The 25,955-nt window shown below is 37.5% G+C and overlaps 1 protein-coding gene across 1 annotated transcript in view; it reads right to left on the reverse strand.

Annotated features, from left to right (window-relative positions):
- The window catches only part of CEP57 (centrosomal protein 57), a 38,092-nt gene extending 12,470 nt beyond the window's left edge, over positions 1 to 25,622 (reverse strand). The window contains exons 1-4 of the mRNA XM_058687405.1: positions 25,286 to 25,622; positions 10,064 to 10,220; positions 881 to 1,060; positions 379 to 500 (exon numbers count right to left, since the gene is read on the reverse strand). Coding sequence (XP_058543388.1) covers positions 379 to 500; positions 881 to 1,060; positions 10,064 to 10,220; positions 25,286 to 25,330 — 504 coding nt within the window. The 5' untranslated portion in view covers positions 25,331 to 25,622. The remainder of the gene's footprint in view (positions 1 to 378; positions 501 to 880; positions 1,061 to 10,063; positions 10,221 to 25,285) is intronic.
- Positions 25,623 to 25,955: the final 333 nt, after the last annotated feature.

The following is a 25,955-nucleotide window of genomic DNA, read 5'->3' on the forward strand; positions in this document are numbered from 1 at the left end:
CAATCATATGGCAGATTGAACGGACTACCCTCTTCCCCACCCTATAAACGATCCCAAGTAATTTCAGTCGTGGGCTGTTATACTGTTCAAAAGCAGAAGCTATCAAAGCTGTGTGCAGAAGATATGCAGTGTGTGTGAGGGTCATCCGAAAAGGAAGCCTCTTTATAGCTATGTTAAAACAACAAATCACATTTTTCTCAAAGCTTACACTTAGTTGTTTCTCAAAATGAACTACTGGTACTACTATCAGTGATTTGGATTAAAGGAGAAATGATTTTTATAACAGAACCATTAGTCTTCACTGAGAAAAAAAGATCTTTATGTCAGTCTAATTTCCCCCATAGCTACTGCTGTGAATGAATCTGTGAGGCACCATACCTGTTTTTCTAAGACAGATGTCCTTTCCATTTCTGCATGCTTTATCATATTGCGCATGTATTCCAACTGTTTTTCTAAAAGATTACATTTATTTTCTGCAGCTAATAACTGAGATGTCAATTCTAAACAGAATACATAAACAGAAATTAGCTCACTCATACAACAGTTGTAACAAGCTGTTAATGGGAATTAAATCTACTGTGTATACAATAAACCCTCTCCAATAGCTCTAGAAGCCTATTCAGATGACCTAAGTCATTCTCTTTCTATATGCTAGTCCAATCTGTCTTGAATTGGATCAGTAAATATAATGCAAGGCATCACCACGTGTTCCTCAGAATGTACTCAAGTATAATGCAGTTCTGGAGTGCCCAAAGATACTGACCACTAGAAAACACTATCGTGAATTTGCTTTTAGAATAATTTTACAAGTCTTATTTTGTGTATTTCATTTTGTATTTTGTGTATTTGTAAGTTTCACTTCCTTCATAATTAAACAAACCTTGATTATGCTTTGACTCTTCATTCTTTGAATTCTCTCTTTCTTGAATCTGTTCATCCAATACTTTCTTATATTCAATTGTTTCTCTAGATAAGGTTTTCACACTTTCTTCCGCCTGAATCCTTTCAAGTTCTAAGCGTCGAATCTTATCTTGAAGATTCTTCAGAGCAGAAAATATGGCTGCCAAATCCAAACATGAATAATGTAACAATATATATGGAGAAAGTTCAATAAAAAACATACTTATCTTGGGGCATCCTAGGTGGCTCAGTCAGTTAAGCGTCTGACTTTGGCTCAGGTCATGATCTCATGGTTGGTGAGTTCAAGCCCCACATCAGGCTCCGTGCTGACAGCAGAGCCTGCTTTGGATCCTCAGTCCCCTCTCTCTCTACCCCTCCCCGGCTTGTGTTCTTTCTCTCCCTCTCTCAAAAGTAAACACTAAAAAAATTATTTTTAAATATGCAAATCTAAATAAAAAATAAAATTGACAGGTGGGCCCAGGAGAGAATCACTCTTTGGGAACAATGGAATGTTAATTATTGCCACATAATTGTTTTTTTTTTTAAACCTATTTAAAGGGTATCTTCTGAGTCTCTGAAATGTGCTAGGTACTCAAGTAAACAAATTATTATGGCAAAAGATTACAAAGATTTTATAAAATGGTAAAAATATTTAATCATACAAAATTAATCATACAAAATTCATACATAACCTCAAGTATATTAACTGTCAATCTTTTTCTGTTTTATTAACAGAATCCTATGCAGAATCCCATTGTAAAGTTAAAGATATCAAGCACAAAAAGGATTATTTTTTTAAGTCTCAGTTTTTTCATTATATAGGAAAAATTCTAATCACTCTTTAAACTGACCTCCAAAAATTTCTGATTATAAAAGTAATATATAAAAGAAGAATATATATAAAAAAGCAGCATACGTGTGTGTGTGTGTGTATAACTTATAATCCTACTACCAAGAGATAAGGACTACCATTTTTGGTTATTTCTTTCAATCTTTTTTGATATATGCAAACTAAATTGAGATTAAAATTTATGATTTCTTTTTCACTTTAGCACTATAATAAACTGAGCATTCCCTCATATAATCAGATCATCTTAAAAGATTATCTCCTTATAATAATAATTAAAAATTAAAAATGAAGTTACTGGGTCCAAGAATATCCATATTTGAAACATCCGTATTTGAAAGGCTCTTGAAAGTAAAGTACCTTCATAAAGGGTTGTATCAATTTATACTTTCATTAAAAGTATGTGTCTTTGCCAACACACCCCACTATTACACTATTTCTGTTTCGGTTAGTCTGATTAAGAAACAAAAGCTACTACTGGTTATTTTAATTTGCATTTCTATTAAAAGTTTGAAGATTTTTAAATATATATTATTGGCCAATTTTCTATTGAATTCCTTAAGAAAAAGTTGCCCCTTTGATTTTATTAGTTTATTAATTCTAGTTTAGATGCTGTCAGTTTTAGTATAAAGCTGTTCTGATTTTTTTATCATTATAATGAGAAATCTTTTGCATCAAGTTCTTTACAAAGATAGAATGCTCTTCAATGTCAAGAATACATAAACTTTACATGTTCCTTTTGTTACACTTAGAGTTTCACATATTCTTACATTTAATTCTTTATGTGAAATAAGATACTTTTGTTTTGAAGGAAGAACTTTAAAGGGCGATTGCCTCATATACCAAATTCACACAAGTACTAAGATATATAGGTATTATTATTACTAACACACATATACCTTCTACCATAGTCTCATACACACATACCTGAAATTATAGTTTCAGTATTTTTATTCTGATTCATTATTCTAGTATTTTAACTATTAAAACCTTATAAACATCCCTCCCACACTATATAAACTTTTAAAACATTTCAAAGTTATTTATTCTTACCAATTAAATATTCAGAACCATTTTGCCTAAACAACGATTTCCGTGAAACTTCATGGAAACCGCATAATAGGTTGGAAGAACTGCCATCTTAAAAATCGAGGGTTCTCACTCAAAACAAGGCACAACTTTCCATTTATTAATGTAATTCATTCATTCACCAAATTTTAGTGCCTAGAATGTTACAGGCCCCAAACATGAGATTGATACATTTTATAATAGAGCCAGTTTACTCCTAGTATACGGTGACACTACAGTGTAATTAAACATGAACATGAAACACATACAACTTAGAAAACTAAAAAATCAACTGAAAAGACTATGAGAATAGAAGAGTCCAGATTTAAGATTAGTATTTAAAGGAATTAAATAATTCTCTAAAATACCTGGAATTATATAACACATGTAAGATGAAAAGAGAAAATTAATAAATGTTTTTTAATATCAATTTGAGGTTTTTTAAAACTTCTTCTTCTAAACCACTAAGAAGTATTTATTAAAATAAAACTTTGTAGGGATGCCTGGGTGGTTCAGTTGGGTGTCTGACCTCGGCTTAGGTCATGATCCGGTGGTTTGTAGGTTCGAGCCCTGTGTTGGGCTCTGTGCTGACAGCTCAGAGCCTGGACTAGCCCCTCTCTCTCTGCCCCTCCCCCACTCACACTCTGTCTCTCTCTCTCTAAAATAAATATTAAAAAGAATTTTTTTAAATAAAACTTTGTAGTACCGAACATTTCTTGCATTCCTTCATTAGATTATACATAATTGTGTATGATTTTGCTAGTATTTTACTTTCGCATTTATGGTCATTAATGCAATTGGCTGGAACACACGATTTTCTGTTCTGTATGTCAGCAAATGTAGTATCACAGGGATGTACTGGATTAAAAAAAGACCCAAGGTGGGGTATATGCTTTCCTTTTCTACATTCTGGAATGGCTTATGTATCAGCAAAATTATTTGTTTAAACACTCCTCAACAACACAAAAAAATGGAAAGATATACCATGCTCATGGATTGAAACATTGTTAAAATGTCCATATTACCCAAAGCAATCTACAGATTCAATGCAATCTTTATCAAAACTCTAACTCTATTATTCAAAGAACTAAAACAAATAATCCTAAAATTTGTATGGAACCACAAAAGACCCTAAATAGCCAAAGCCATCTTGAGAAAGAGAAACAAAGCTCGAGGTATCACAATCCCAGATTTCAAGACATACTCCAAAACTGTAATCATCAAAACACTACGGTACTGGCACAAAAATAAACACACAGATCAATGGAGCAGGACAGAAAGCCCAGAAATAAAAGTACATTTATATGATCAATTAATCTATGACAAAGGAGGCAAGAACACACACTGGGCAAAAGATGGTCTCTTCAATAAGTGACATTGGGAAAAGTGGACAGCTCCATGCAAAAGAATGAAACTGGACCACTTTCTTACACCATGCCCCAAAATAAACTCAAAATGGATTAAGGACCTAAATGTGAGGCCTGAAGCTATAGAACATCTAAAAGAAAATACAGGCAGTAATCTCTTGGACACCAGCCTTATTAACATTTTTATGGATATGTCTCCTTAGGCTAAAGAAACAAAAGCAAAAAAATAAATTACTGGGGCTGTATCAAGCTAAAAAGCTTTTACACAGCAAAGGAAGCCATCAACAAAATGAAAAGGCAACCTACTGAATGGGAAAAGATATTTACAAATCATGTATCTGATCAGCTGTTAACATCCAAAATATACAGAGAACTCCTAAAACTCAACACCAAAACCCCCACAAATGATCCAATTAAAAATGGGAAGAAGATCTGAACAGACATTTCCAAAGAAGACATACAGATGGCAAACAGACACATGAACAGATGTCCAACATCACTAGCCATCAGGGAAATACAAGTCAAAACCACAGTGAGATATCACTTCACACTAGTCAGAACAGCTAGTATCAAGAGACAAGAAGTGACAAGTGTTGACAAGGATGTGAAAAGCGATCCCTCACACACTGTTGATAAGAATATAAACTGGGGAAGCCACTATGGAAACATTATGGAGGTCTCCTCAAAAAACTAAAAACAGATATATCATATGATCTGGTGATTCCCCTAGTGAACATTTAACCAAAGAGAACAAAAATGCTAATCTGAAAAGATATATGCACTCCTATGTTTATTGCAGCATTACTTACAACAGCCAAGATACAAAAGCAAATCATAGATGAATAAAGATGTGGTATATAAAATAAAATATTACATATTCCACACATATATACATAATGGATCAATATACATATACAATGGAATATTACTCAGCCATAAAAAAAGAACAAAATCTTGCTGATACATAACAAGAAGGGATCTAGAGAGTATTATGCTAAATGAAATAAGGCAGAGAAAGACAAATACCAAATGATTTCACTTGTATGTGGAACCCAAAACAAACAAAAACAACAAAAATCCCACACCTGACACACGAACAAAAACAGAAACACACTCATAAATACAGAGGACCGGGAGCTGCCGGAAGGGAGAAGAGTGGGAGATGGGCAAAATAGGTGAAGGTGATTAAGAGATACAAACTCCAGTTATGAAATAAGTCACGGGGATGAAAAATACAGCATAGGCAACATAGCCAATAATACTGTAATGACACTGTATGGTGACAGATAGCAAACTACACTTACTATGGGGAGAACAGAATACACAGAAGAGTCCAATCATTATGCTTCACACCTGAAACTAATGTAATATTGTATGTCAACTATATTTCAATTAAAAAATAAATTCTCACACGAAAGAGTTTATACAGAAGGCCTGAACCTTGGCTAGCCTCTGGAAACTAGGCTCTTGGAATGCTCCCTATGTTACTAATTAATAAGGTTGTTTTGTATGCCTAACACTAAATCCTTCTGGGCAAGCCTGTCTCGATTGTGAAAACAATGTGTTTTATGGTGAACAGCATGACTGTGCAGGCGCCAAATATTTGTGTGACCAGCTCCAAATAAAAGCCATAGTGTCTGAGCCTTAAGTGGGCTTTCCTGAGCAGAAACACTGCACACATCATACAGTTTACAGCTGTAGGAAGAAGTGTCTTTCTGTGTGACTTCCATAAGAGAGAAATTTAGAAGCCTGCATCTGGGTTCCTTCAGATTCTACTGTAATAAGCCACGGCCATAATTAGAACCACTTCTGAAACTTGTGAGGTCAGTCCTCCTAGTTAATCGGGTACGTGGCCCTGAGATCCCAGAATATGAAAAATTCACCAATGTTTTCAGTTTCCACAATGCAACTAAATTTTAAGAAACTACCAATAGCCACGTTTTAGAGTAGTATCAAATAAAAATATCCACAAATTGTTGGAAAAATTATTAGAATACTATTTATTTTCTACCTACACATCTGTGTAAGGCCAGATTTTTTTTCATACTTCAATCAAAACAACTTATCAACACAAATGGAATGCAAAAATAGAGGAGAATCAAGCTGTCTTTTATGAAGCCAGAAGTAGATTTATAAAGTATAAAATAAAACAATGTCACTCTTAACAGTATATTTTTTAAATTTGGAAAATAGTTATTCTTCATTAAAATGTTTATGCAAACAAGTAATGGGTTTATTAGGGTTTCTTGGAGTAAAAAATTTGAGAACAAAGGCTTCAGGAGAACAGATGGGCAGTAAATTGTTATTAATACCTAACACCATAGCCATAACTTGACTCCTCTCACTGATCACAAGAATACTGAACTTTTTCCAATAAGTGTGACACAAATTTGTAACAGTTCAAGACTGTTTCTCTCTAAGCTCTCAGCCATGAGTGGCCTGGCACCGTGAAAGATACCAGACTAGGCGCCATCAGCCCCATCAGTTTACCTCCATGAGCTGTACATGTATTATCATTTCATTTTCCACATGTACTATGATGAAATGAAAGGTTTGGAAGCACTGGCTAGTAGTATTGCCTCGTACTTGGTTACCTTGCTTCAAATGTCCAAGCCATGCTGCATACTACCATCATCTGAAATGCATTAAACTAATAACATAAACAACAAGTTAAACTTTTTTGGAATGACATACATTAGTTACCATTTTTTTAAAGGGCTCCAAGGACAATACATTTTCTGAAGGCACCAATAACTTCCAATTTCTTGTTCACCTCTTTTCTAACTAAAACGCAAAATGAGTATGAAAATGAGAATTACAAGAAACATAGTTTAATTATCCCTTTCTATGGCATTAGTCAAATTATATTTTCAAAGTTATTAGCAGAGTGCAAAGTGAAATGGTAATTTATCAAATGAAAAAATTAAACTAGAACTTAAGAATCACAAGTCTTTTTTCCCCTAAAGTATTAGTGCAAAAAAAAAAAAAAAAAGAAAGAAAAAGAAAAGTATTTATTACATGTAAAGAAGAAAAATTTTTTAATAGGGAGTATCTATTCAAAATAAGACTTAACTCATTCAATAAATATTTGAGGGTCCACTAAACAGTTGGGGAAAATGTGGAATGAGTAAAGAGTTATAATATTACATATTAAACTAATCATATTTGAGATGTTACTCTATGTGTAAATTTTGAATATAATTATATAATTGTTCTGTGAAAATTAAATGAAATATATTCACTTTACCACACAACCACATTTTGCTGTTTTAAAATTTGTGTTTAATCACTAGTACTAGGCCAATTGTATTTACTAATGATTCTCTATATAAAAGAAATGTTATGTTTCAACCACATATAGGTTAAACTGACATTTGTAAACTGTGAACTGATTGTGTAGTACAGTACAAGGTAGATAATAATATTTAAGTATAGTCACCAATGTAAAAACCTAGGCCATAATGAGGTTTCAAAAGTGCTTACTAAAATAAATTTAACCAGAAGTCTGGTGGGTTTTTTTGTTTTTGTTTTTTTTAACATTTATTCATTTTTGAGAGACAGGGACTTGAGAGACAGAGCATGAGTGGGGGAGGGGCAGAGAGAGAGAGAGAGAGAGAGAGAGAGAGAGAGAGAGAGAGAGAATATCTGAAGCAGGCTTCAGGCTCTGAGCTGTCAGCACAGAGCCCGACGCGTGGCTCAAACCCACCAACCACGAGATCATGAACTGAGGTGAAGTCGGATGCTTAACCAACTGAGCCACCCAAGTGCCCCAAAGTCTGGAGTTTTTTAATATATTCGATACTCAACTTACTAACTAGAAACCTCTTATTTATAGGATACGGTGTCTCAAAGATGATGATAATAAAGAAAATGCTAATTAGAGCAATTGATAAAGTGCTACTCATCAGAACACAGCAGTTAAAGACTTTGGCAATTTCAAAAAATAAAACTTGCAAAACATTCAAACAACATACGGTAAAAAAGCACAAAAAAATATACAAAGCCCACAGTGGAGAAGAATCAGGTAAGATTTAGTAATAATTTAGCACACACACACAATAATCATGCCAACAGAGGTCTGCCACGAATACGTGGTCTAGGAATTAGGTATCAATCCTCCCACTACAACATTACATCCAGTTCTGATATTTACTTCTATATAAAGAAACTTCTAAGATAAGTTCAGAGAAAAGTAATTACTAAAGAATGAAAGAGTAAGAAAAGTTAAACGGGGCAGATTTATTCATAGAGCAGAGAGTCAGGAAATGTTTATTTAGTATTTAGACCAGTGTGTTAACAATAATATTAAATTCTGCTTGTGCATCACTAGTGGTTTTAAGGAATATGAGAGAGAAGAGCAAAAACGGTGATGGAAGAGGAAAGTAAACACAAGAAAATATAATGTGTAAGATAGTAAAAAGGCTTCTTTTATCCCTTCAGATCATGGTGTTGTGAACTGTTTAATTAGGATTCATTAAGCTTTTATAATTTTTTTTTGTATCAATCCAATAACATCTATAATTTTACAACAGAAAGATTTCAAAAAGAGGGCACAGCATGAGAAAGACTTGTAAGCCTGACACATGGCTGGTGTGGAAGGCAGAATGGACATCCAAAGATAGCTATGTCCTACTCCTTGAAATTCTAAATACCTGCTATATGGCAAAAAGGACTTTGGGAAAGGTTACTAAAGTTGCAAGCCTTAAAATAGGGAGATTATTCCTCATTGTCGGCCCAATCTAACCAATCACACGAACGCTTGAAAGCAGACAATTTTCCCCAGCTGTGGCTAGAAAGATGCAGCAGCAGAAGTCAGAGCGATATGACGCATGAAGAGAGACCTGACCCACCACTGCTGAAGGGGGACATAAAGAAAGCATGGCAAGGAATGCAGACAGCCTCTAGGAGCAAAATCCAGCACTGACTGCAAGTCTGCAAGACAACCGAACCTCAGCTCTATGACCACAAGTAACTTAATTTGAACAAAAATCTGAATGAGCTGAGAGCAGATTCTTCCCTAGACTCTTCAGACTGGAACACAGCCCAGTCAAAACCTTGCTTTCGGCCACGTAGGGCCCTAAACAGAGAACCCTGTTGAGCCCATCCACATTTCTGACCTATAGAAACTGTGATAATACATTTGTGTTAAAGCTGCTGAATTATGGTAATTTGTTAAGACAGCAAGAAAGCTAATACAGATGGCAAGCTCCACGAACAAATATACAGGTATTTCAAAGAAGCCAGAGCGAAGGATGTGTGAGTAAGGAAGAACAGAAGAGAAGCAAGGGATGAAACTGGTAAGGCATATTGAGTCAATATACCGTAGATTTATGAAAAATCTACGAATTTGTTATGTAAGCCATGAGGAGGTGCTGAAATTTGTTTAAGTGGGAGAGATGATGGAAAACAGCAAATGGCAGGAATGGGGCTGAAAGGCAAACCACAGGCTAAGCAATCATGTAGGAGTGCATTACAATTACCTATGCAATAGATGATGAGAGCCTGAACTAAAGCAATGCGAATGGAGAGACAGAACAAATAAGTCTTTGGGATACTTCAGAGGCAAAACACCGATTTTTGGTTCCTGACTGATATTACAGATGACAGAGCAGTCCAGAGTTCCAAAGTATTTAGCCTTGATGATTTGGTGGAAGATAGTGTTCAACGATCAATAAACAGAAGAAAGGTACTATATTTTGAGAAGGGAAGAAACAGGAAGGGGAAAATAGACTTTCCTCTAATTTTAAAAATACATGGAAGACATAACGGTTTTTAAGCAGTGGGTAAACAAACAAACAAACAAAAACCCCATCTGTTTTGTTAGGCTCTATTCAAACAAACAAACAAAAAAAAACCAATCTATTTTGTTAGGCTCTGTTACCTCTGCTGTTACTTTCCGGATAGGCAAACGTAGGCTTATTTGGAGAGCGTCGTAGATCACTATTAAGGAAAGGCTTATCAGTTGGATATACTACATATGGAGATGAGGAATGGCGAGCCACACTTCCATTAGACCTTGAAGGTTCGGCTAAGCTCTTCTGAAAAATAAAAATACAGAAATTACTTTTCAAATTTAAAAATGCCAATAGGATATAAATACATAGACACATTTGTTCATGTATTGCCCATATTCCACTGATGGAGATAACAGAAAAAACAGAGCCCACTTACTATATAACAGAATTCAAACATTACTTTAAAATAATAAAACTTCCAAAGTGTTTCACATTTGACTACATATAGCCATTTGCCAGACACTATAAAAAAGAAATAATGTTCACACAACTTGAATACGAATACTGCACAGAAATACTTAAATATACTCACAATTAAGTTTAATATATTTTACTTAAAAATATGTAATGTAAGGGGCACCTGGGTGGCTCAGTCAGTTAAGCGTCTGACTTCGGCTCAGGTCATGATCTCACAGTTTGTGGGTTTGAGCCCTGTGTCAGGCTCTGTGCTGACAGCCCAGAGCCTGGAGCCTGCTTCAGATTCTATGTCTCCCTCTCTCTCTGCCCCTTCCCCGCTCATGTTCTGTCTCTCTCTGTCTCTCAAAAATGAATAAATGTTAAAAAAAAAAAAAAAAATTAAAAAAATGTAATGTAAAATATACTCAGAAAAGTAAATATTTTTATAGTATCTGAAACTGTTACAAAATGACTGAATTAATCTATCCCTACTCAACTAAATACTCCCTGAATATTTATCAAATGTCCAAGACTCTGCAGTAAACAGAAAGGCATACTCCTTGCCTCAAAATATTTACATTTACTTAAGAAAAAAGGTGGAAGAGGGGGTTTAATTAGAACACATTAAAGCTTATCAAATACCCAAAAATATAAAATTTTGTTTCCACACAAATGAAAATTTTATTTCCATTCATTCTGTCATGAATGGGATTCTGTTCAATTTGGGATTACGTTCCACATAATTTCAGTGCAGGGATGCTAACTGTGGCATGTTGTTAGTTGTAGGTGACTTCCTATTGGTAGGCAGACCAGGAGTGGGGGAAGTATTGGAGAAGCTGAAAGCTACGGTGGAAGACAGAACTGCTAGTTGTTCAAAATTCTCATTCATTTTTTTTATTCAAATAACCACAGCAAAGTAAGTTCTCAACTCTTATCTTTGCAGAATTATACTATACAGCTCCAGAACAATCTACATCCAGAAAAGTACAAAGGGACAATGAATATTTACAGTAACGGTAAACAACCTCCTGGAATAAACAAAGACAATCACAATAACCACACTGTATCTGCATTCTATTAAAAACCAAAGACTATTTCTACATAAAATCATGCAATTTTCCCACTGATTTAAAAAAAAACAAATACAGAACATACTATGGCTATGAAAACTAAAGAAGAGGGCAAAGAGCATGGAAGGGGTATAGGAGTGAAGTCTCAAAGTGGTACTCAAGGAAATCAACGTTAAGTCTATATAAAAAGTGTTTTCACACGGACAGGATTAAGAGTTGGCATTTTTCGGGGCGCCTGGGTGGCTCAGCGGGTTAAGCGTCTGACTTTGGCTCAGGCCACGATCTCAGTTTGTGAGTTCAAGACCCACATCAGGCTCCAAGCTGACAGCTCAGAGCCTGGACCCTGCTTCAGATTTTGTGTCTCCCTATCTCTCTGCCCTCCCCTGCTTGTGCTCTGTCTCTCTCACTCTCAAAAACAAAAATAAACATTAAAAAAAAAAAAAAAAAGAGTTGGCATTTTTCAAACTTTTTGGAAAACTGACAGGTTTTGGAGATGACTGGAAAACAGGATAAGATTTCAATTCTTAAAATATATAAAACTGCTAAAGTTCTTACAAAGCACCACAAATTGTCACTTAGCTTAATTTTAAATATGATTTTTCACAGAGAACCTTAGGTCTTCATACAACCTACTAGAATCCTATTATTTAACAACTACCATTCAAAGTCACTGGTTAGTAAGTATTCCTTAACAATATATATTTATGAGTATAAATCACCTGTATATTCACTTAAGATGTTCAAAACAATTTTTATTAGAATTATTGAACACTGCACAGATACTAACAGAACTATGCATAGAGGATTTACCCAAAACACCCAAACCAAAACAAATGAAAATAAACCATCTTCATTAAATTCACTGCCTACTAGCTCTTATAAAACTAAAAGTTCAAAATTTATCCCTCCTGAAACATTTCTCCAAATACTCGCAAGGCCAACAGGTACATGAAAGATGCTCAACATCCATTAGTCATTAGGGAAATGTAAATTAAAACCACAATGATTACCATCTCACCTGTTAAGAATGGTCATCATCAAAAAGAAAAAAGATTACAAAAGCTGGCATGGATGTGGAGAAAAGGGAACCATTGTGCACTGTTCCTGGGATTGTAAATTGGCAGAGCCATTATGGAAAACAATATGGAGGATCCTCAAAAATTAAAAATAGAACTATGATACAATCCAGCATTCTGCACCTCCATGTTCATATCATAGCAGCATTATTTACAATAGCCAAGACATGGAAGCAATGTGTGTCCCTGGATGGATGAATGGATAAATAAGTTGTGGCATATACAATGGAATATTATTCAGCCATAACAAAACAAGAAAATCCTACCATTTGCAAAAGCATGGATGAACCCTGAAGGCATTATGCTAAGTGAAGTCAGACACAGGAAGACAAATACTGTGTGAACTCACTTCTATGTAGAATCTACAACAAACAAAAAACCAAACTCTACGGAAAAGGAAATCAGACCTGTGGTTACCAGAGTTGAAAAACTGGGAAAGAGGGGAATTAGAGGAAGGTGGTCAAAAGGTACAGACTACCAGTTGTAAGTATTAAGGATGTAATGTACAACATGATGACCACAGCTGACATGGCTGTATGATATATAGGAGAGTTGTCAAGACAGTATATCCTAAAAGTTCTCATCACAAGGAAAAGAAATTATTTTTCTTCTCTTTGTATCTATATCAGAAAAGGGATGTTAGCTGTACCTACTGTGGTAATTACTTCACAATATATGTAAAACCATCATGTTGTATGCCTTAAACTTGGGCAAGTGACGCATGTCAATTATTTCTCAATAAAACCGGGTAGAGAAAAGACTTGTCTTTCAACAAAATTTGTCACATATGTATCATAAAAATACTGCTCAGGTTGGGTCAGCAAATTATGAAAGTACTTTCTACATAAAGATTCAAGTTATAATGAAATTCTTTTGAAAAGCTATTAAAAATGTATTCCATTTTCTAAGTCAGCCATCTCATTTTGAATGTTTGGGTTTAAGCAAAGTCACAGTTACTACAAATGGGTTGGGTCAATGTCCTCATTTGCTACCAGCAGTTTAAAGCATAGAAAGAGTAACAGATCAGGCAAAAGCAAAAAGAAGACAGAAAATAAAATGGCCTTGCAAAAATTATTTATAAGAACTATTTTGAAATAAAATTAAACCAAGAAACACAAAACTGGCAACTCATTACATATACACACAAATGTGTCTAATAAAAATAGTAAAGGATAATATGTCGTATATATATATATATATATATATATATATATATATACAATATTATTCAGCTTTAAAAAGGAGGGAAATCCCATTATATGCTACATAATTGATGAACCTTGAGGACACTATGCTTAGTGAAATAAGCCAGTCCAGAGAAAGACAAATACTTCATGATTCTACTTAAAAAAAAATTTTTTTAACATTTATTTTTGAGAGAGAGAAAGCAAGCAGGAGAGAGAGGGAGGGAGGGAGGGAGGGAGAGAGAGAGAGAGAGAGACAGAGACAGAATCCGAAGGAGGCTCCAAGCTCTGCTCTGTCAGTACAGAGCCCAATGGGGGACTCGAATTCACAAACCATGAGATCATGACCAAAGCTGAAGTTGGACACTTAACCAACTGAGCCACCCAGGTGCCCCACCTACTTACATAAGGTACCTAAAGTAGTCAAATTCATAGAAACTGGAAGTAGAATGGTGGTTACCAGGGAGGTTGCAAAGGAGAGCTATTTAATGGAGAGAGAGTTCTGTAAGACGAAAAAGTCTGGAGATGTTTCACAACAATATGAATACCCTTAACGCTACTGAACTGTACAATTAAAAATTAAGATGACAGGGGCACCTGGGTGGCTCAGGTCACGATCTCACGGTTCGTGAGTTCGAGCCCCGCGTCAGGCTCTGGGCTGATGGCTCAGAGCCTGGAGCCTGCTTCTGATTCTATGTCTCCCTCTCTCTCTGCCCCTCCCCCATTCATGCTCTGTCTCTCTCTGTCTCAAAAATAAATAAACATTAAAAAAAATTTTTTTTAAATAAAAAAATAAAAAAAAAATTAAAAAAAAATAAAAAAAAAGATGACAAAGTGTTAGGTAAACACCTAAGAATAGCAATATAATTAGAAAAAAACAGTATGTGTTCTTAGTAGCCAGTTTTTCCAAGTGAGAAAAACAATTGGGGATGTTATAAACTTCAGGGATTAGAAAAGTAGTATTTTCAAGAGTTGGAAAGAACCATAGAAACAATCTAGTATACTTCCTTGTTTGACAAGAGAAAAGGAAGTTCAAAACAGTTGACTTGCCTATCTCACCTCCCCTTATAGAATCAGGGGAACCATATTCTAGGTGATTCACTGAACAATTAACCAGTTCTCCAAAGAGAACCACCAGCCTAACTACACCTGTTCTCATATAACCTGCCTTCCCTCCCTCGAAACAAGGAATGAAGTTTGTTTAATGGACCTATCTCCATCTACCATTCAGTCTTGGTTCCTATAAAACCTTTTCCCCTCCTGATGCTTTTTCTCCCTACTAGATCTTTCACATTGTCATTAAGGACAAAACAAAAGCTTTCCTAAATTTGAGGATTCCCCTCCAGTTCTTGCCTCATTTCTTAGCTTTTACAACAAAGTCCTCAAAATAATTATTTGTAATTGCTGCCGCCTTTTAATCACCTCACTCTCTGAACCCTTTCCAATCACACTTGAGTCTTCACCAAGTCAGAGAAAAAGCTCAACCTCACCAATGACTTATATTGCTGAATTCGGCGACCTTTCAGAAGCATGTGATACAGATCACTTCATCTCAACACTTTCCTTAGAAGATAGACCACACTCTGGTTTTCCTGATACACAGGTCTCTTCCTAAGAATCTCCCTGGCTCTCTCTCTTTCCTCTTTCTAAATGCTGCAGTGCCCCAGAGCTTAGTCCTTCCACCTCTTCTGGTTTTCTTCTACATTAATTCCTTTGATGATCTCATTCCATTTTCATCTACATGGGTTCCTCTGATCCTAGCAACATTGAGGGCTTTGAAAAGCCTCTATTTGCGAAATTTTCAAGTTTAAATATGGAATCCAGAAGTCCCTCTCTTGAACTCTATATTCAAAATTAAACTTCCTATTCATTATCTCCACTTGGATGTCAATAAGGGTACCTCAGATCATGTCTATAACAAATTCTTGAACCCAACTGCCAAAACCTGCTCCTCTCCCAGCACACCCAACCATCAGTACCACCATTTACCCACCTGCTCAGGTCAAAACCCCTGGATGGAATCATTTCTCATACATCCCATATCTAATCTTTCAGTATATCTTGTTGGGCCTCTGTCTTCAGAGTATGCCCAGAAACTCACCAATTTCTCATCAATTCCACTAGTAATACCCTGGTTGACACCACTGTGATCTTTTGTCTGGACTGCCATTAACAGTCTCCTAATCACTCTTGTCCACATCTCCTTAGTCTGTCTCCAAGTAGTAATCATTATCACTTAAAACAGTAAATTAATTTGAGTAATACCCCTAATTATAACCCTCCAACAGATTTCCATCACAGAATAAAATCCAAAATTCTTACAATGGCTTTTAAGGCCCCACGTGTCTGACCCCAAGCTAACCCTGACTTGATTCCCTCCCACTCTTTCTCCACACCACCTTTGCCCCCTCATCATTTCCCAGCTATACTGACCAACTTTTAGATTTCTAAAATCCACAGTACACTTCATGCTCTTTTACTATGTTTATCTGCTCCCTGTCTCAGGCCATTCAGTCATCTGCTCAAAAGTCTGTCAGTAAGGCTTTCCCTGACTACCCTATCAAAAGTAGCATCCTTCTGTCAGCCTATCTCCTTTATTCTTTTTTAAAAACTTACGCCATTTTATATATTTATTATTTGTATGCCCTGTGGAATAAAAAACATAGTTTTGTCCTTGGTTCTTGATACAGATTCACAAACTCTCGGAATTTCTTAAGTGACAGGAGTCTTTGTTATGTTAATAGTGGGACCCCCTAGTAACTTGAGGATGAGGGCTGGTAGCCAGAAAAAACAACCAAGTGATTAGAGTCAGAAATTTTGGCCCCACACCCTAATCCTAGGAGAAGGGAGAAGGGAGGGGCTGGAGACTGAGTTCAATTATTAATGGCCAATAATTTAATAAATCATAAGTACATGATGAAATGTCCATAAAAACTCTTGGACAGTAAGGCTCTAGGAGTTCCAGAGTTGTCACAGAAGCCCTTTTTCATCTTGCCCTATATATCTCTTCCATTTAGCTGTTCCTGAGTTGCATCCTTTATAAAAAGAAAAGGAGAAAAAAAAAAAAAAAAAGCTATAACTGGGGCATCTGGGTGGCTCAATGGGTTGAATGTCTGACCCTTGATTTTGGCTCAGGTCATGATCTCACAGTCGTAGGATAGAGCCCCGAGTCAAGTCGGGCTCTGTGCAGAGCCTGCTTGGGATTTTCTCTCTCTTTCCTTCTACCTTTTTCCTGCTCGCTCACTTTCTCTAAAAGTTTAAAAAAAAGGGGGGGGGGATAATAATTATTCCCAGAGTTGTGTGAGTCATTCCAGCAAATTAAGAAACGTGAGGAGTAAGGGTCATGTGAACTCCTTAATTTGTAGTTGAGTGGCCAGAAGTGCAAAAACCTTTAGGGCACCTGGGACTTGCAGGTGGCTAATGAAATAGGGGCAGTCATGTGGGACCTAGCTCCTTTATGGTGTGTGTGGCCTGCATTACCTCCAGCTAGTTAGTGGCAGAATTGAATTGAATGACGGATACCCAAATGACACAGGAGAATTCATGTTGGAAAAACACAGTCATTCCCACTACAGTTTAAATTCCAATAAAAACACTCGATATAGAAGTTTAATATATCTGTTGAATGAATGAATTACACAATTCCTCTGCAAAACAGGAAAATTGCATTGTCCATAGACTGAATTATCCTACTCAATAAAGTATATAAATTTAAAAGTATAACTGCAAATATATTTATAAAATATAAATTACAAATTATAATTTCCTTTATGACAAATAACAACAAAGAGCACAAACGTCATAGAAAGACTGTAAAAAGAGAACACAGCAGACATGAGACTGCTATACTTAGAAATGTCTACTTGCAAGGTTGGTTCCTGGCTGGTATCTGGGAACTTAAATTTAGGGAAGGTTCCAACTATTGTCACTGTGATTGTCAGCAGTTCACAGGACTAGCCCAGTTTCGATGATTTGCTAAGGACTGACAGGACTCAGAATATAGTTATTCTAGTGATTAGGATAAATTACAGCAAAAGAATACAAAGCAAATCAGTAAAGGGAAAAGATGCATGGGGGTGAAATTTGTAAGATATCAGGTACAAGCTTTCAAAATTCCTCTCTGGGTGGAGTCCTACAGGATGTGCTTAATTCCTCCAGCACAACAGCGCCACAACAGTAACAACTTTTGTGAAGTGTTATCTACCAAGGAAGCTCCTTAGACTCAGTGGCCAAAGTTTTCACTGGGGGCTGGTCGCATTCCCAACTCTCGAAAAGAAAGCTGGTGTTCAACATAAACCACATTGTACAGTTTAGGCACAGTGAGGCACTCTTGTCATTGAGGTTAAAGTTTTATATCAGTGTAGGAAACGGTTCACAGTTGCCTACCAAAGAGCTAACCTTGCAAACAGGGCCTTTCTAAAGACAACAGTCATCTGAGATGATGGAAGATTTCAAGGGAATTCTTGTTTTCAGTGCCACAGGCCATCCAATCATGAACACCTGAGAACTACTGAAGGGCAAAGGATCTTTGAAGCAGAATATTTATGCTCCCCCCACCAATTATACATGTAATATATACATATGCAAAATAAAAACAACCCACAAACCTCAAACTTGCATGGCACTTTATAGTTTACATTTCCATTATGAGTTGACCCTCACAACCATCCTGACAAGTAAGAAAGCATTTCCACTTTAGAATTCTGAAAACTGTATTTGCGATTCATTTTCAGAACCCTGAACATAGTGTCTTAGATTTGTCAGCAGAGTGTTTTTTCTAAGCACATTCATATTATCTTTTAGTTATTACAAGGACCCCATGAAGGAAGCACAGCAAATATTATTGTCCCCATTTTGTAGTGAAAAAAGCCGAGGCTAAGAAAACTTAAACCATTTGCTTAAGGTCTCATAGCTACTAAGGAACCCAAGTCTAACTCCTAATCAACACTCCTCAAGACCCCAAGCATTCAATAAATATTTTCCAACCAAAATGATATGATCCTAAGAGAAACTTTCAGGATTAAAGGCAAAATGTTTAACCTGACCACTTTCTTCCTTGGCAACTTTAGTTTCTACTTAGGAACACTTAAGATTCAAATATTTACTGAACATCTCTGTCACTGCCTTAAGTATGAAGGATGGTGAAAAATGTGTATTATTTGCCTTCTTTTCAAATGGAATATGCAACATGGCTGGAAGACATCAGGTACATAAAAATTTAAATACAATTTAGCAAACCATACTCACCTATATAGAAAAGATAAGACAGTATAATCAAAGTGGGGTTATTGCAGGAATGTAAGACTGGGTGAACATTAGAACATTCATCATGTTAAAGTCAAAATCCATATGATCATCAACAAATGCAAAAAAACAATCATTAAAATTCACTCTCCAGCCATTATTAAAGAATTATTTTCTTATAGCAGTAAAGAAATTTACAAAAAAATCATGGCAATGTATTTAAGGTACAAAACTTAAGTCATTCCTTTTAAATTCAGGAACAAGGCAAAGATATCTGCAAGACAACTTCTAATCAATGTTGTGCTCCATTTTGTAGCCTGCATATTAAGATCATGAAAAGTAACATATGTTAAGATTAAAATGAGGAATCAAAATTTCAGTTATAATCTAAATAGAAAATACCAAAGAGTCTTCAATTATTAGAATTAATTAAGAGTTTAGGGGTGCCTGGGAGGCTCAGTCGGTTAAGCATACAACTCTCAGTTTCGGCTCAGGTCATGATCTCACGGTTTCTCGGGTTCAAGCGCCACATCAGGCTGTGCATGGACACCGTGGAGCCTCCTTGGGATTCTCTCTCTCTCTCCCTCTCTCTCTGCCCCTCCCCTATTCACGCTGCCTCTGTCTCTCTCAAAAATAAATAAACTTAAAAAAATTAAAAAAAAGAGTTTGAGTTTAAGAAAACTTGCCGAGTAAAGTTAATATGAAAGGAATGAATACTAATTCTATATACGAGCTATAAAATGCAATTTATGAAAACACATAAAAAACAAACTAAAAACAAATTTAATAAATGATTCACAAGATTTGAAATTATAAAACTTTACTGAAAAATGTTAAAGATAAAAAAAAAACTGGAGTAACAATATGTTCAGACAGAAGACTCAATATCTTAAAGGCCTCAGTTATTGCCAAATTGAACCTGAAATTCAATACAACTTCAACTGAATTTCCAACAGAAGATTTTATAATTTCTATTACAGAACTGCAAAAGGCCAAGAATTGCTAACATTTTTCTTTAAAGAACAAGGAAGACAGGTACTCTCTCAGACAAAAAGGAGAATGATTAAGACAGTGAGTATAGACACAAGGAGAGACAAATATAACACTGGAACGAAGAGCCCACTGAAACATACACACCCATATGGAAATCAATATATTGATAGCTAGAAATGTAAACCACCGGGTAAAAGGTAAGTTTAACAAGTAATTATGTACTAAATGTGGATCTTAAGTAGAAACATTAAACTGGGTTCCTACCTCACAAATTAATTTCAAGCAAATTAAGGATTTAAAAGGCTCCAACTTTAAAACTTGGAGAGAAAAATGTGTGAGAACGTCATTAATAGCATAGGATATAAGACTTTCATGACCAAAAAGTACTAAACATAAAAAGACTAATAAATTTTATCCCATGAACATTAAAAACTCCCATCAAAAGATATCTTAAAAAGACAAGCCAAAGAGCAATTAAAATTCAGCTAACAGACGAGGATTAACATCCAGAATACATAAGGAATGACTATAAATCAATAGAAAAAGACAAACCAATTAAAAACAGGCAAAACTCTCAAGCAGGCATTTCACAGAAGGGAAAAAAAAACATGAAAACTAGTAAATTTATGAAAAACTAAAAGGTGCATCTTATCTTCAACATTGATCAGGGGAGCACAGTGAGAAGAACAGGATAACATTTCACACTTCTCTTGGCAAAAATTCAAAAGTGAGACAATACCACCTGTTCAAAAAGATATGGATTAAAGGTGACTGTTGGTGGGAACACACTAGTACAACTGCTTTAGAAAACAATTCAGCATCACCAAATAAAGCCAAAGGTGCACCTTCTATGACCCCGCAATTTCAATCACAGAAAATCTGCTGAGCTTTTTCTCTTTTTTTTTTTTTTAAAAAAGATTATGTCCCTCAAGTCACTAAACACATCCCACCACCCACCACCTAGTTATAAGCCACAGCCCAACTTGCAGTTTGAAAACCACTGCTGTCCCTCTCAAACATTTTGGGTTTAGGGACCCCTTCACACTCTTAAAAATTACTAAAGACCCCAAGCAGCTTTTTTGTTCATGTGGGTTATACCTAAACATTAAGATACTTACTAATTTAAAAACAATATACCCATGATGTTACCATAAATATAATCTTTAATATAATTTGTCAAATTGGCTTCCATACAACACCCAGTGTTCATCCCAACAAGTGCCTTCCACCCACTTTCTCCTCTCTCCCATCCCCCATCAACCCTCAGTTTGTTCTCTGTCTTTAAGAGTCTCTTATGGTTTTTCCCCTCTACCCTTCCCCCATGGTCTTAAGTTTCTCAAGATCCACATATGATAACATACGGTATCTTTTGAATGAAAAATAACTATCATCCAAAAACTTTAATGAAAAGTGGTTTTTTTGTGGTTTTTTTTTTTTTTTTTTACATTTTTACAAATCTCTTTAATTCTTGATGTAAAAGAAGCCTGCTGGATTCTTAGATTAGCTTTTGCATTCACTCTGCTAGATGTTATTTTGGCTGACGTTTAAGAAAATCTGGTCTCCCACAAAGTGGCTGGGTAAGGAAGGTAATTGTAGATCCCGTTGTAGGGACTTAGGGACTCCCAAAGGTCTTCTGAACATGCTTTCAAAACTGCTGCTCTAGGGGCGCCTGGGTGGCGCAGTCGGTTAAGCGTCCGACTTCAGCCAGGTCACGATCTCGCGGTCTGTGAGTTTGAGCCCCGCGTCAGGCTCTGGGCTGATGGCTCGGAGCCTGGAGCCTGTTTCTGATTCTGTGTCTCCCTCTCTCTCTGCCCCTCCCCCGTTCATGCTCTGTCTCTCTCTGTCCCAAAAATAAATTAAAAATGTTGAAAAAAAAAAAATTTTAAAAAAAACTGCTGCTCTAGAGAAATTGTTGCACTTGTGGAACATATAGGAATGATCACAAAAGGACTCTTTTGGAATGGCTGGCAAACTAGTGAACAAACTGGCTCTATGATGTACTAGTTGTGTAATCCTGACTTAACCTCTCTGTTCCTCATTCAAAAATGGAAATACTAAAGACTTAATATATGAAAAGCATTTAAAATCATGACTGCCAGTTACTGCTATAGAAGTTTATTTTATTATAATTTCAAAACGTATAGTGGTGGTGTGTATGTGAGAGAAAAGCAGGAAGATGCAAAAAGGGGCATAAAGGTATTCATTTTATTATTCTCCAAAATAAATGTTTTATATATTCAATGTTATAAGAATCTGTGTTATATTCATAAAACTTTTAAGAGAAAGAAAGAGTTAAAGGGCCTGGCTAAAATGCCACGGAGACCAGTTAGGAAGATTAGCTTATTAAATCCAAAGTGACACTTAAGAGTTCTGACGACGGTTACTGGGAAAATAAAAAGGGACGGACAGGAAAGACAGTCTTCAACACTATGCTGCCTATACTTCCACTGAAAATCACTGCGCCAACCACAGTTGCTTTCCTGAGCCAGCCACTAGGAAAATGATAGCAATCACTCAAAGTTACCTGCTGTTGTTACTTGTCTTGCTGCTGTTGCAAAATATACTTAAAAAAACAACAAAACGATGTGAATGTATCACCTGTTTCCATCCTGTTCACATTTGAGATTTACATGGTAGCGGCTTCCTCCTGAACGCATCAGTCAAAATCCTTGCCTGGTAAAAGCACCTCTATTTAGCACTATTTGCTAGCTCCAAGCTGGGTTTATCAGCGTTGAATACAAATGAATTGTTGATGCTCACAATCCTAAAATCTGAATATGAGTAGCCTCTGAGTTTATGCTGTAGTTTTAAAAGGTGTTTTTGTGTTGCCTTATTTTATGATCATCTGTTTATTAAGCTAAAATGTTTTTTAAATTTTGTTGGAAATGCCAGCCTTATTTCTGACAAGACAATTAAAGTGTCTAAAAGCAGGGCCACTTCTTACACACTGACAAACTAAACTTAGTCATTTTTGTTTTGAGACAGTGACTTTCATTTTCTTTTTTTATTTTTATTTATTTTTTTATTTTTTAGTATATGAAATCTACTGTCAAACTGGTTTCCATACAACACCCAGTGCTCATCCCAAAAGGTGCCCTCCTCAATACCCATCACCCACCCTGCCCTCCCTCCCACCCCCCATCAGCCCTCAGTTTGTTCTCAGTTACGTTTCTCAGGATCCACATAAGAGTGAAACCATATGGTATCTGTCTTTCTCTGAGACAGTGACTTTCAAATTAGACATTCTGATGTAGCAAGTCAAATTGAGACGGTTGTTACACTTTGATTTCCAAAAGGTCCTAGATATTTGAAAAGTATATTATTGATATTTAGAATCCACTTTAAAGCTGAGCTAAGCATGTAAAAAACATATGTGCTGGGGCGCCTGGGTGGCGCAGTCGGTTAAGCGTCCGACTTCAGCCAGGTCACGATCTCGCGGTCCGTGAGTTCGAGCCCCGCGTCAGGCTCTGGGCTGATGGCTCGGAGCCTGGAGCCTGTTTCCGATTCTGTGTCTCCCTCTCTCTCTGCCCCTCCCCCGTTCATGCTCTGTCTCTCTCTGTCCCAAAAATAAATTTAAAAATGTTGAAAAAAAAAAAATTAAAAAAAAAACAAAAAACAAAAAACAAAAAAAAACATATGTGCTTTCCTATTGAACACTCTCTGAAATTTATGTCCAGGCTACCTGAGGGGTCAAGGGTTGACATCACATCCTAGTACCCGGGCACAGCTAGATGGACTTGGCAAAGTACAGCTCAATTAACATTTACAGGAGTATTTCTTGCTCAGTCTAAGTTTTGAAAGCAGTGAAAAGCCTTCTTCTCCCAATTAACCACAACTCCTATATAATCTCATCCAACTACTTACAGACACTTCCTCCTAATAGTCTAATAGTTCCTCTTTTTCTATTCTCTTTCACTGACCTAATTCCTGAATAAACTCTAAGTGCTTCATTCAATCCTTCTCCTTAATCTTCCCTTCCCTTCTGCACACTTGTTACTCCCATTCTGCTACAACTCTTGAGTTACTTCTGGACTCGTTAGGGCAAATCTTAAGTCACCAAAAGGTGAAACTGAGGAAAACTGTCTTCCCCAAGGTAACTCTGCTGTTGGTGCTCCCTAAACTTTCCCCCTTAGCGTCTATGACATAACTTTACCCTAATAATCTCCTGTTTCCTTCCCCATCCCTCTTTTCTCATGTTTTCACCTACTGCCACAATTCAACCCAACTCTACCGCCACACGACCTCTGCTCATTCCAAATGAGTTTCCCCAAAGCTCCTATTGCCTTGGCACCTACCCAGAAACGCCCCAGGTGCCTTTTTCTTCTTTTCAGTTCTGGTGACCAGCATTTACAATTCCTTCCCCACCCAGCTAGCTAGCTCCATCTCCCCTACTAGGAAAACAGCTTCTAGCCTATCCAAGCGCTGCTAACCACTCCTGCCTAGGTCCTTCTAGTAGAGCAGCAGTTCTCAAACAGAACTGGGGAACAACCTAATTACAGGTAGTTTCTCTTCAGTGGCTGCTTCTTCACAGCACGGATTCCATCCTGTTCACCTGTGTAATCAATCTCAGAGCCTAAAAGTATGCCGGGCACTCAGCATTAGCTAACTGAAGACATAAAGGCTCCCTTGGCCACCTCACATTTCCTGCCTATTCCCAATGCGGCGGATCCCCAAACGCTTAGTTAGCGTTCGACACCCCAATTCGACAAATAATAAGTGACTGAACCGGCTGGTGGCCCTTGTGGAGGCGAAAACAGTATTAAGGCTCAGCTTCCCCCATCGCCCTAAAACGGCGCGTACACGTTGCAGTCAAAGTAATACTGGCGGTCGGACGCGCGCGCTCTGGGTTAAGACCAGCGAGAACAAAGTTACTGGGAACGTACGAGGGGAAGCACTGCAGGCAAGGAATCAGCACAAGCAGCAACGAGTAAGCACTTGAGGCTGCGGACTATGCAGCCGCCGCCAATGAAGCCAACCCGTGCGCCTACCTGGTCTCGGAGACTCTCCAAAAAGGGCCGTTACACCCACGTGACCAAAGCAGCACCGTTTTCGCAAGGCCAGGGCGTGGGCAGCCATCCCAGCGAATGCTGGCAATGTTCGGCAACCTGGACTGCTAGGCCGGAAGGTGAGGGGAGCACAAGGGATGGAGGCGGGCCAAGCCTATTTCGATACTAAGGGTGCAGCCTTCACAGAGGAGCACTGGACGTCAGGGGAGCACGGACGACCAGGCACTCCCGGCCGTTCCCCAGGATGGGGTGAGACTCTGGGCCGAGAGCACTCTGAAGGGTGAGGAAAAGCAAAGAGGCGCCAGGCCCGAGCCTATTCGAACGCCTACCGCTTCTTACCGAGAACTGAGAACCAGAAGTCGCAGAGACCGACGCTGCCGCCATCTTCCTGCCTCCCCAAAGGACCTCCGCAGCCCTGGGGGGATCCGGGTTCTCAAGCTCTTCCCCAAGATTCGAGAGCCGCCCACCAGGGGCGACCCTAAGCCCAACCCCTGATGGAAGGGGCTGGGGCGTTGGTGCCGGGTCTGGGAACCCCTGCGCACACCCCCCACGGGGACGCCCACGCTCACGGTGCCCACGGGAAAGGCAACAACGTCCTAACGGACGTCTTGCACAGCCAATCAAAAAAGCGGACGTCTTCCGGTAGTAGGAGAGAATCCGCCTCTTCCCTCGCTGACGTCACAAGGTAGCGCATAGCAGAAGCTGTGGGGTCCGCTAATCCTGCCGGCCACCGGACCGCTCTGTCGGCACTCTACAAAAGGGGCGGGCCTTCTGTAGGAGGAAACATGGGCCTGGTGCAGTGGTGTCTCCAGTGGCAATTGAATCGAATGACTGAAGTTGAATGAAAGAGAATGCGAAGTTCAAACACTCCATCAGTTCCCTTGAACTAAACGCCGGAGAGAGCGTGAGCCCCACTCAGAGACGCCTCTCCAGGTGAAGTACTTAGCTTTTGGCCAATAACAAATAGAATCAGGAGGGGCTTTAGTGATTTGGTCCAATGGAAGTCAAG

The sequence above is a fragment of the Neofelis nebulosa genome, chromosome 10, assembly GCF_028018385.1.
Source record: "Neofelis nebulosa isolate mNeoNeb1 chromosome 10, mNeoNeb1.pri, whole genome shotgun sequence".
In the NCBI taxonomy this organism is placed as follows: Eukaryota; Metazoa; Chordata; class Mammalia; order Carnivora; family Felidae; genus Neofelis; species Neofelis nebulosa.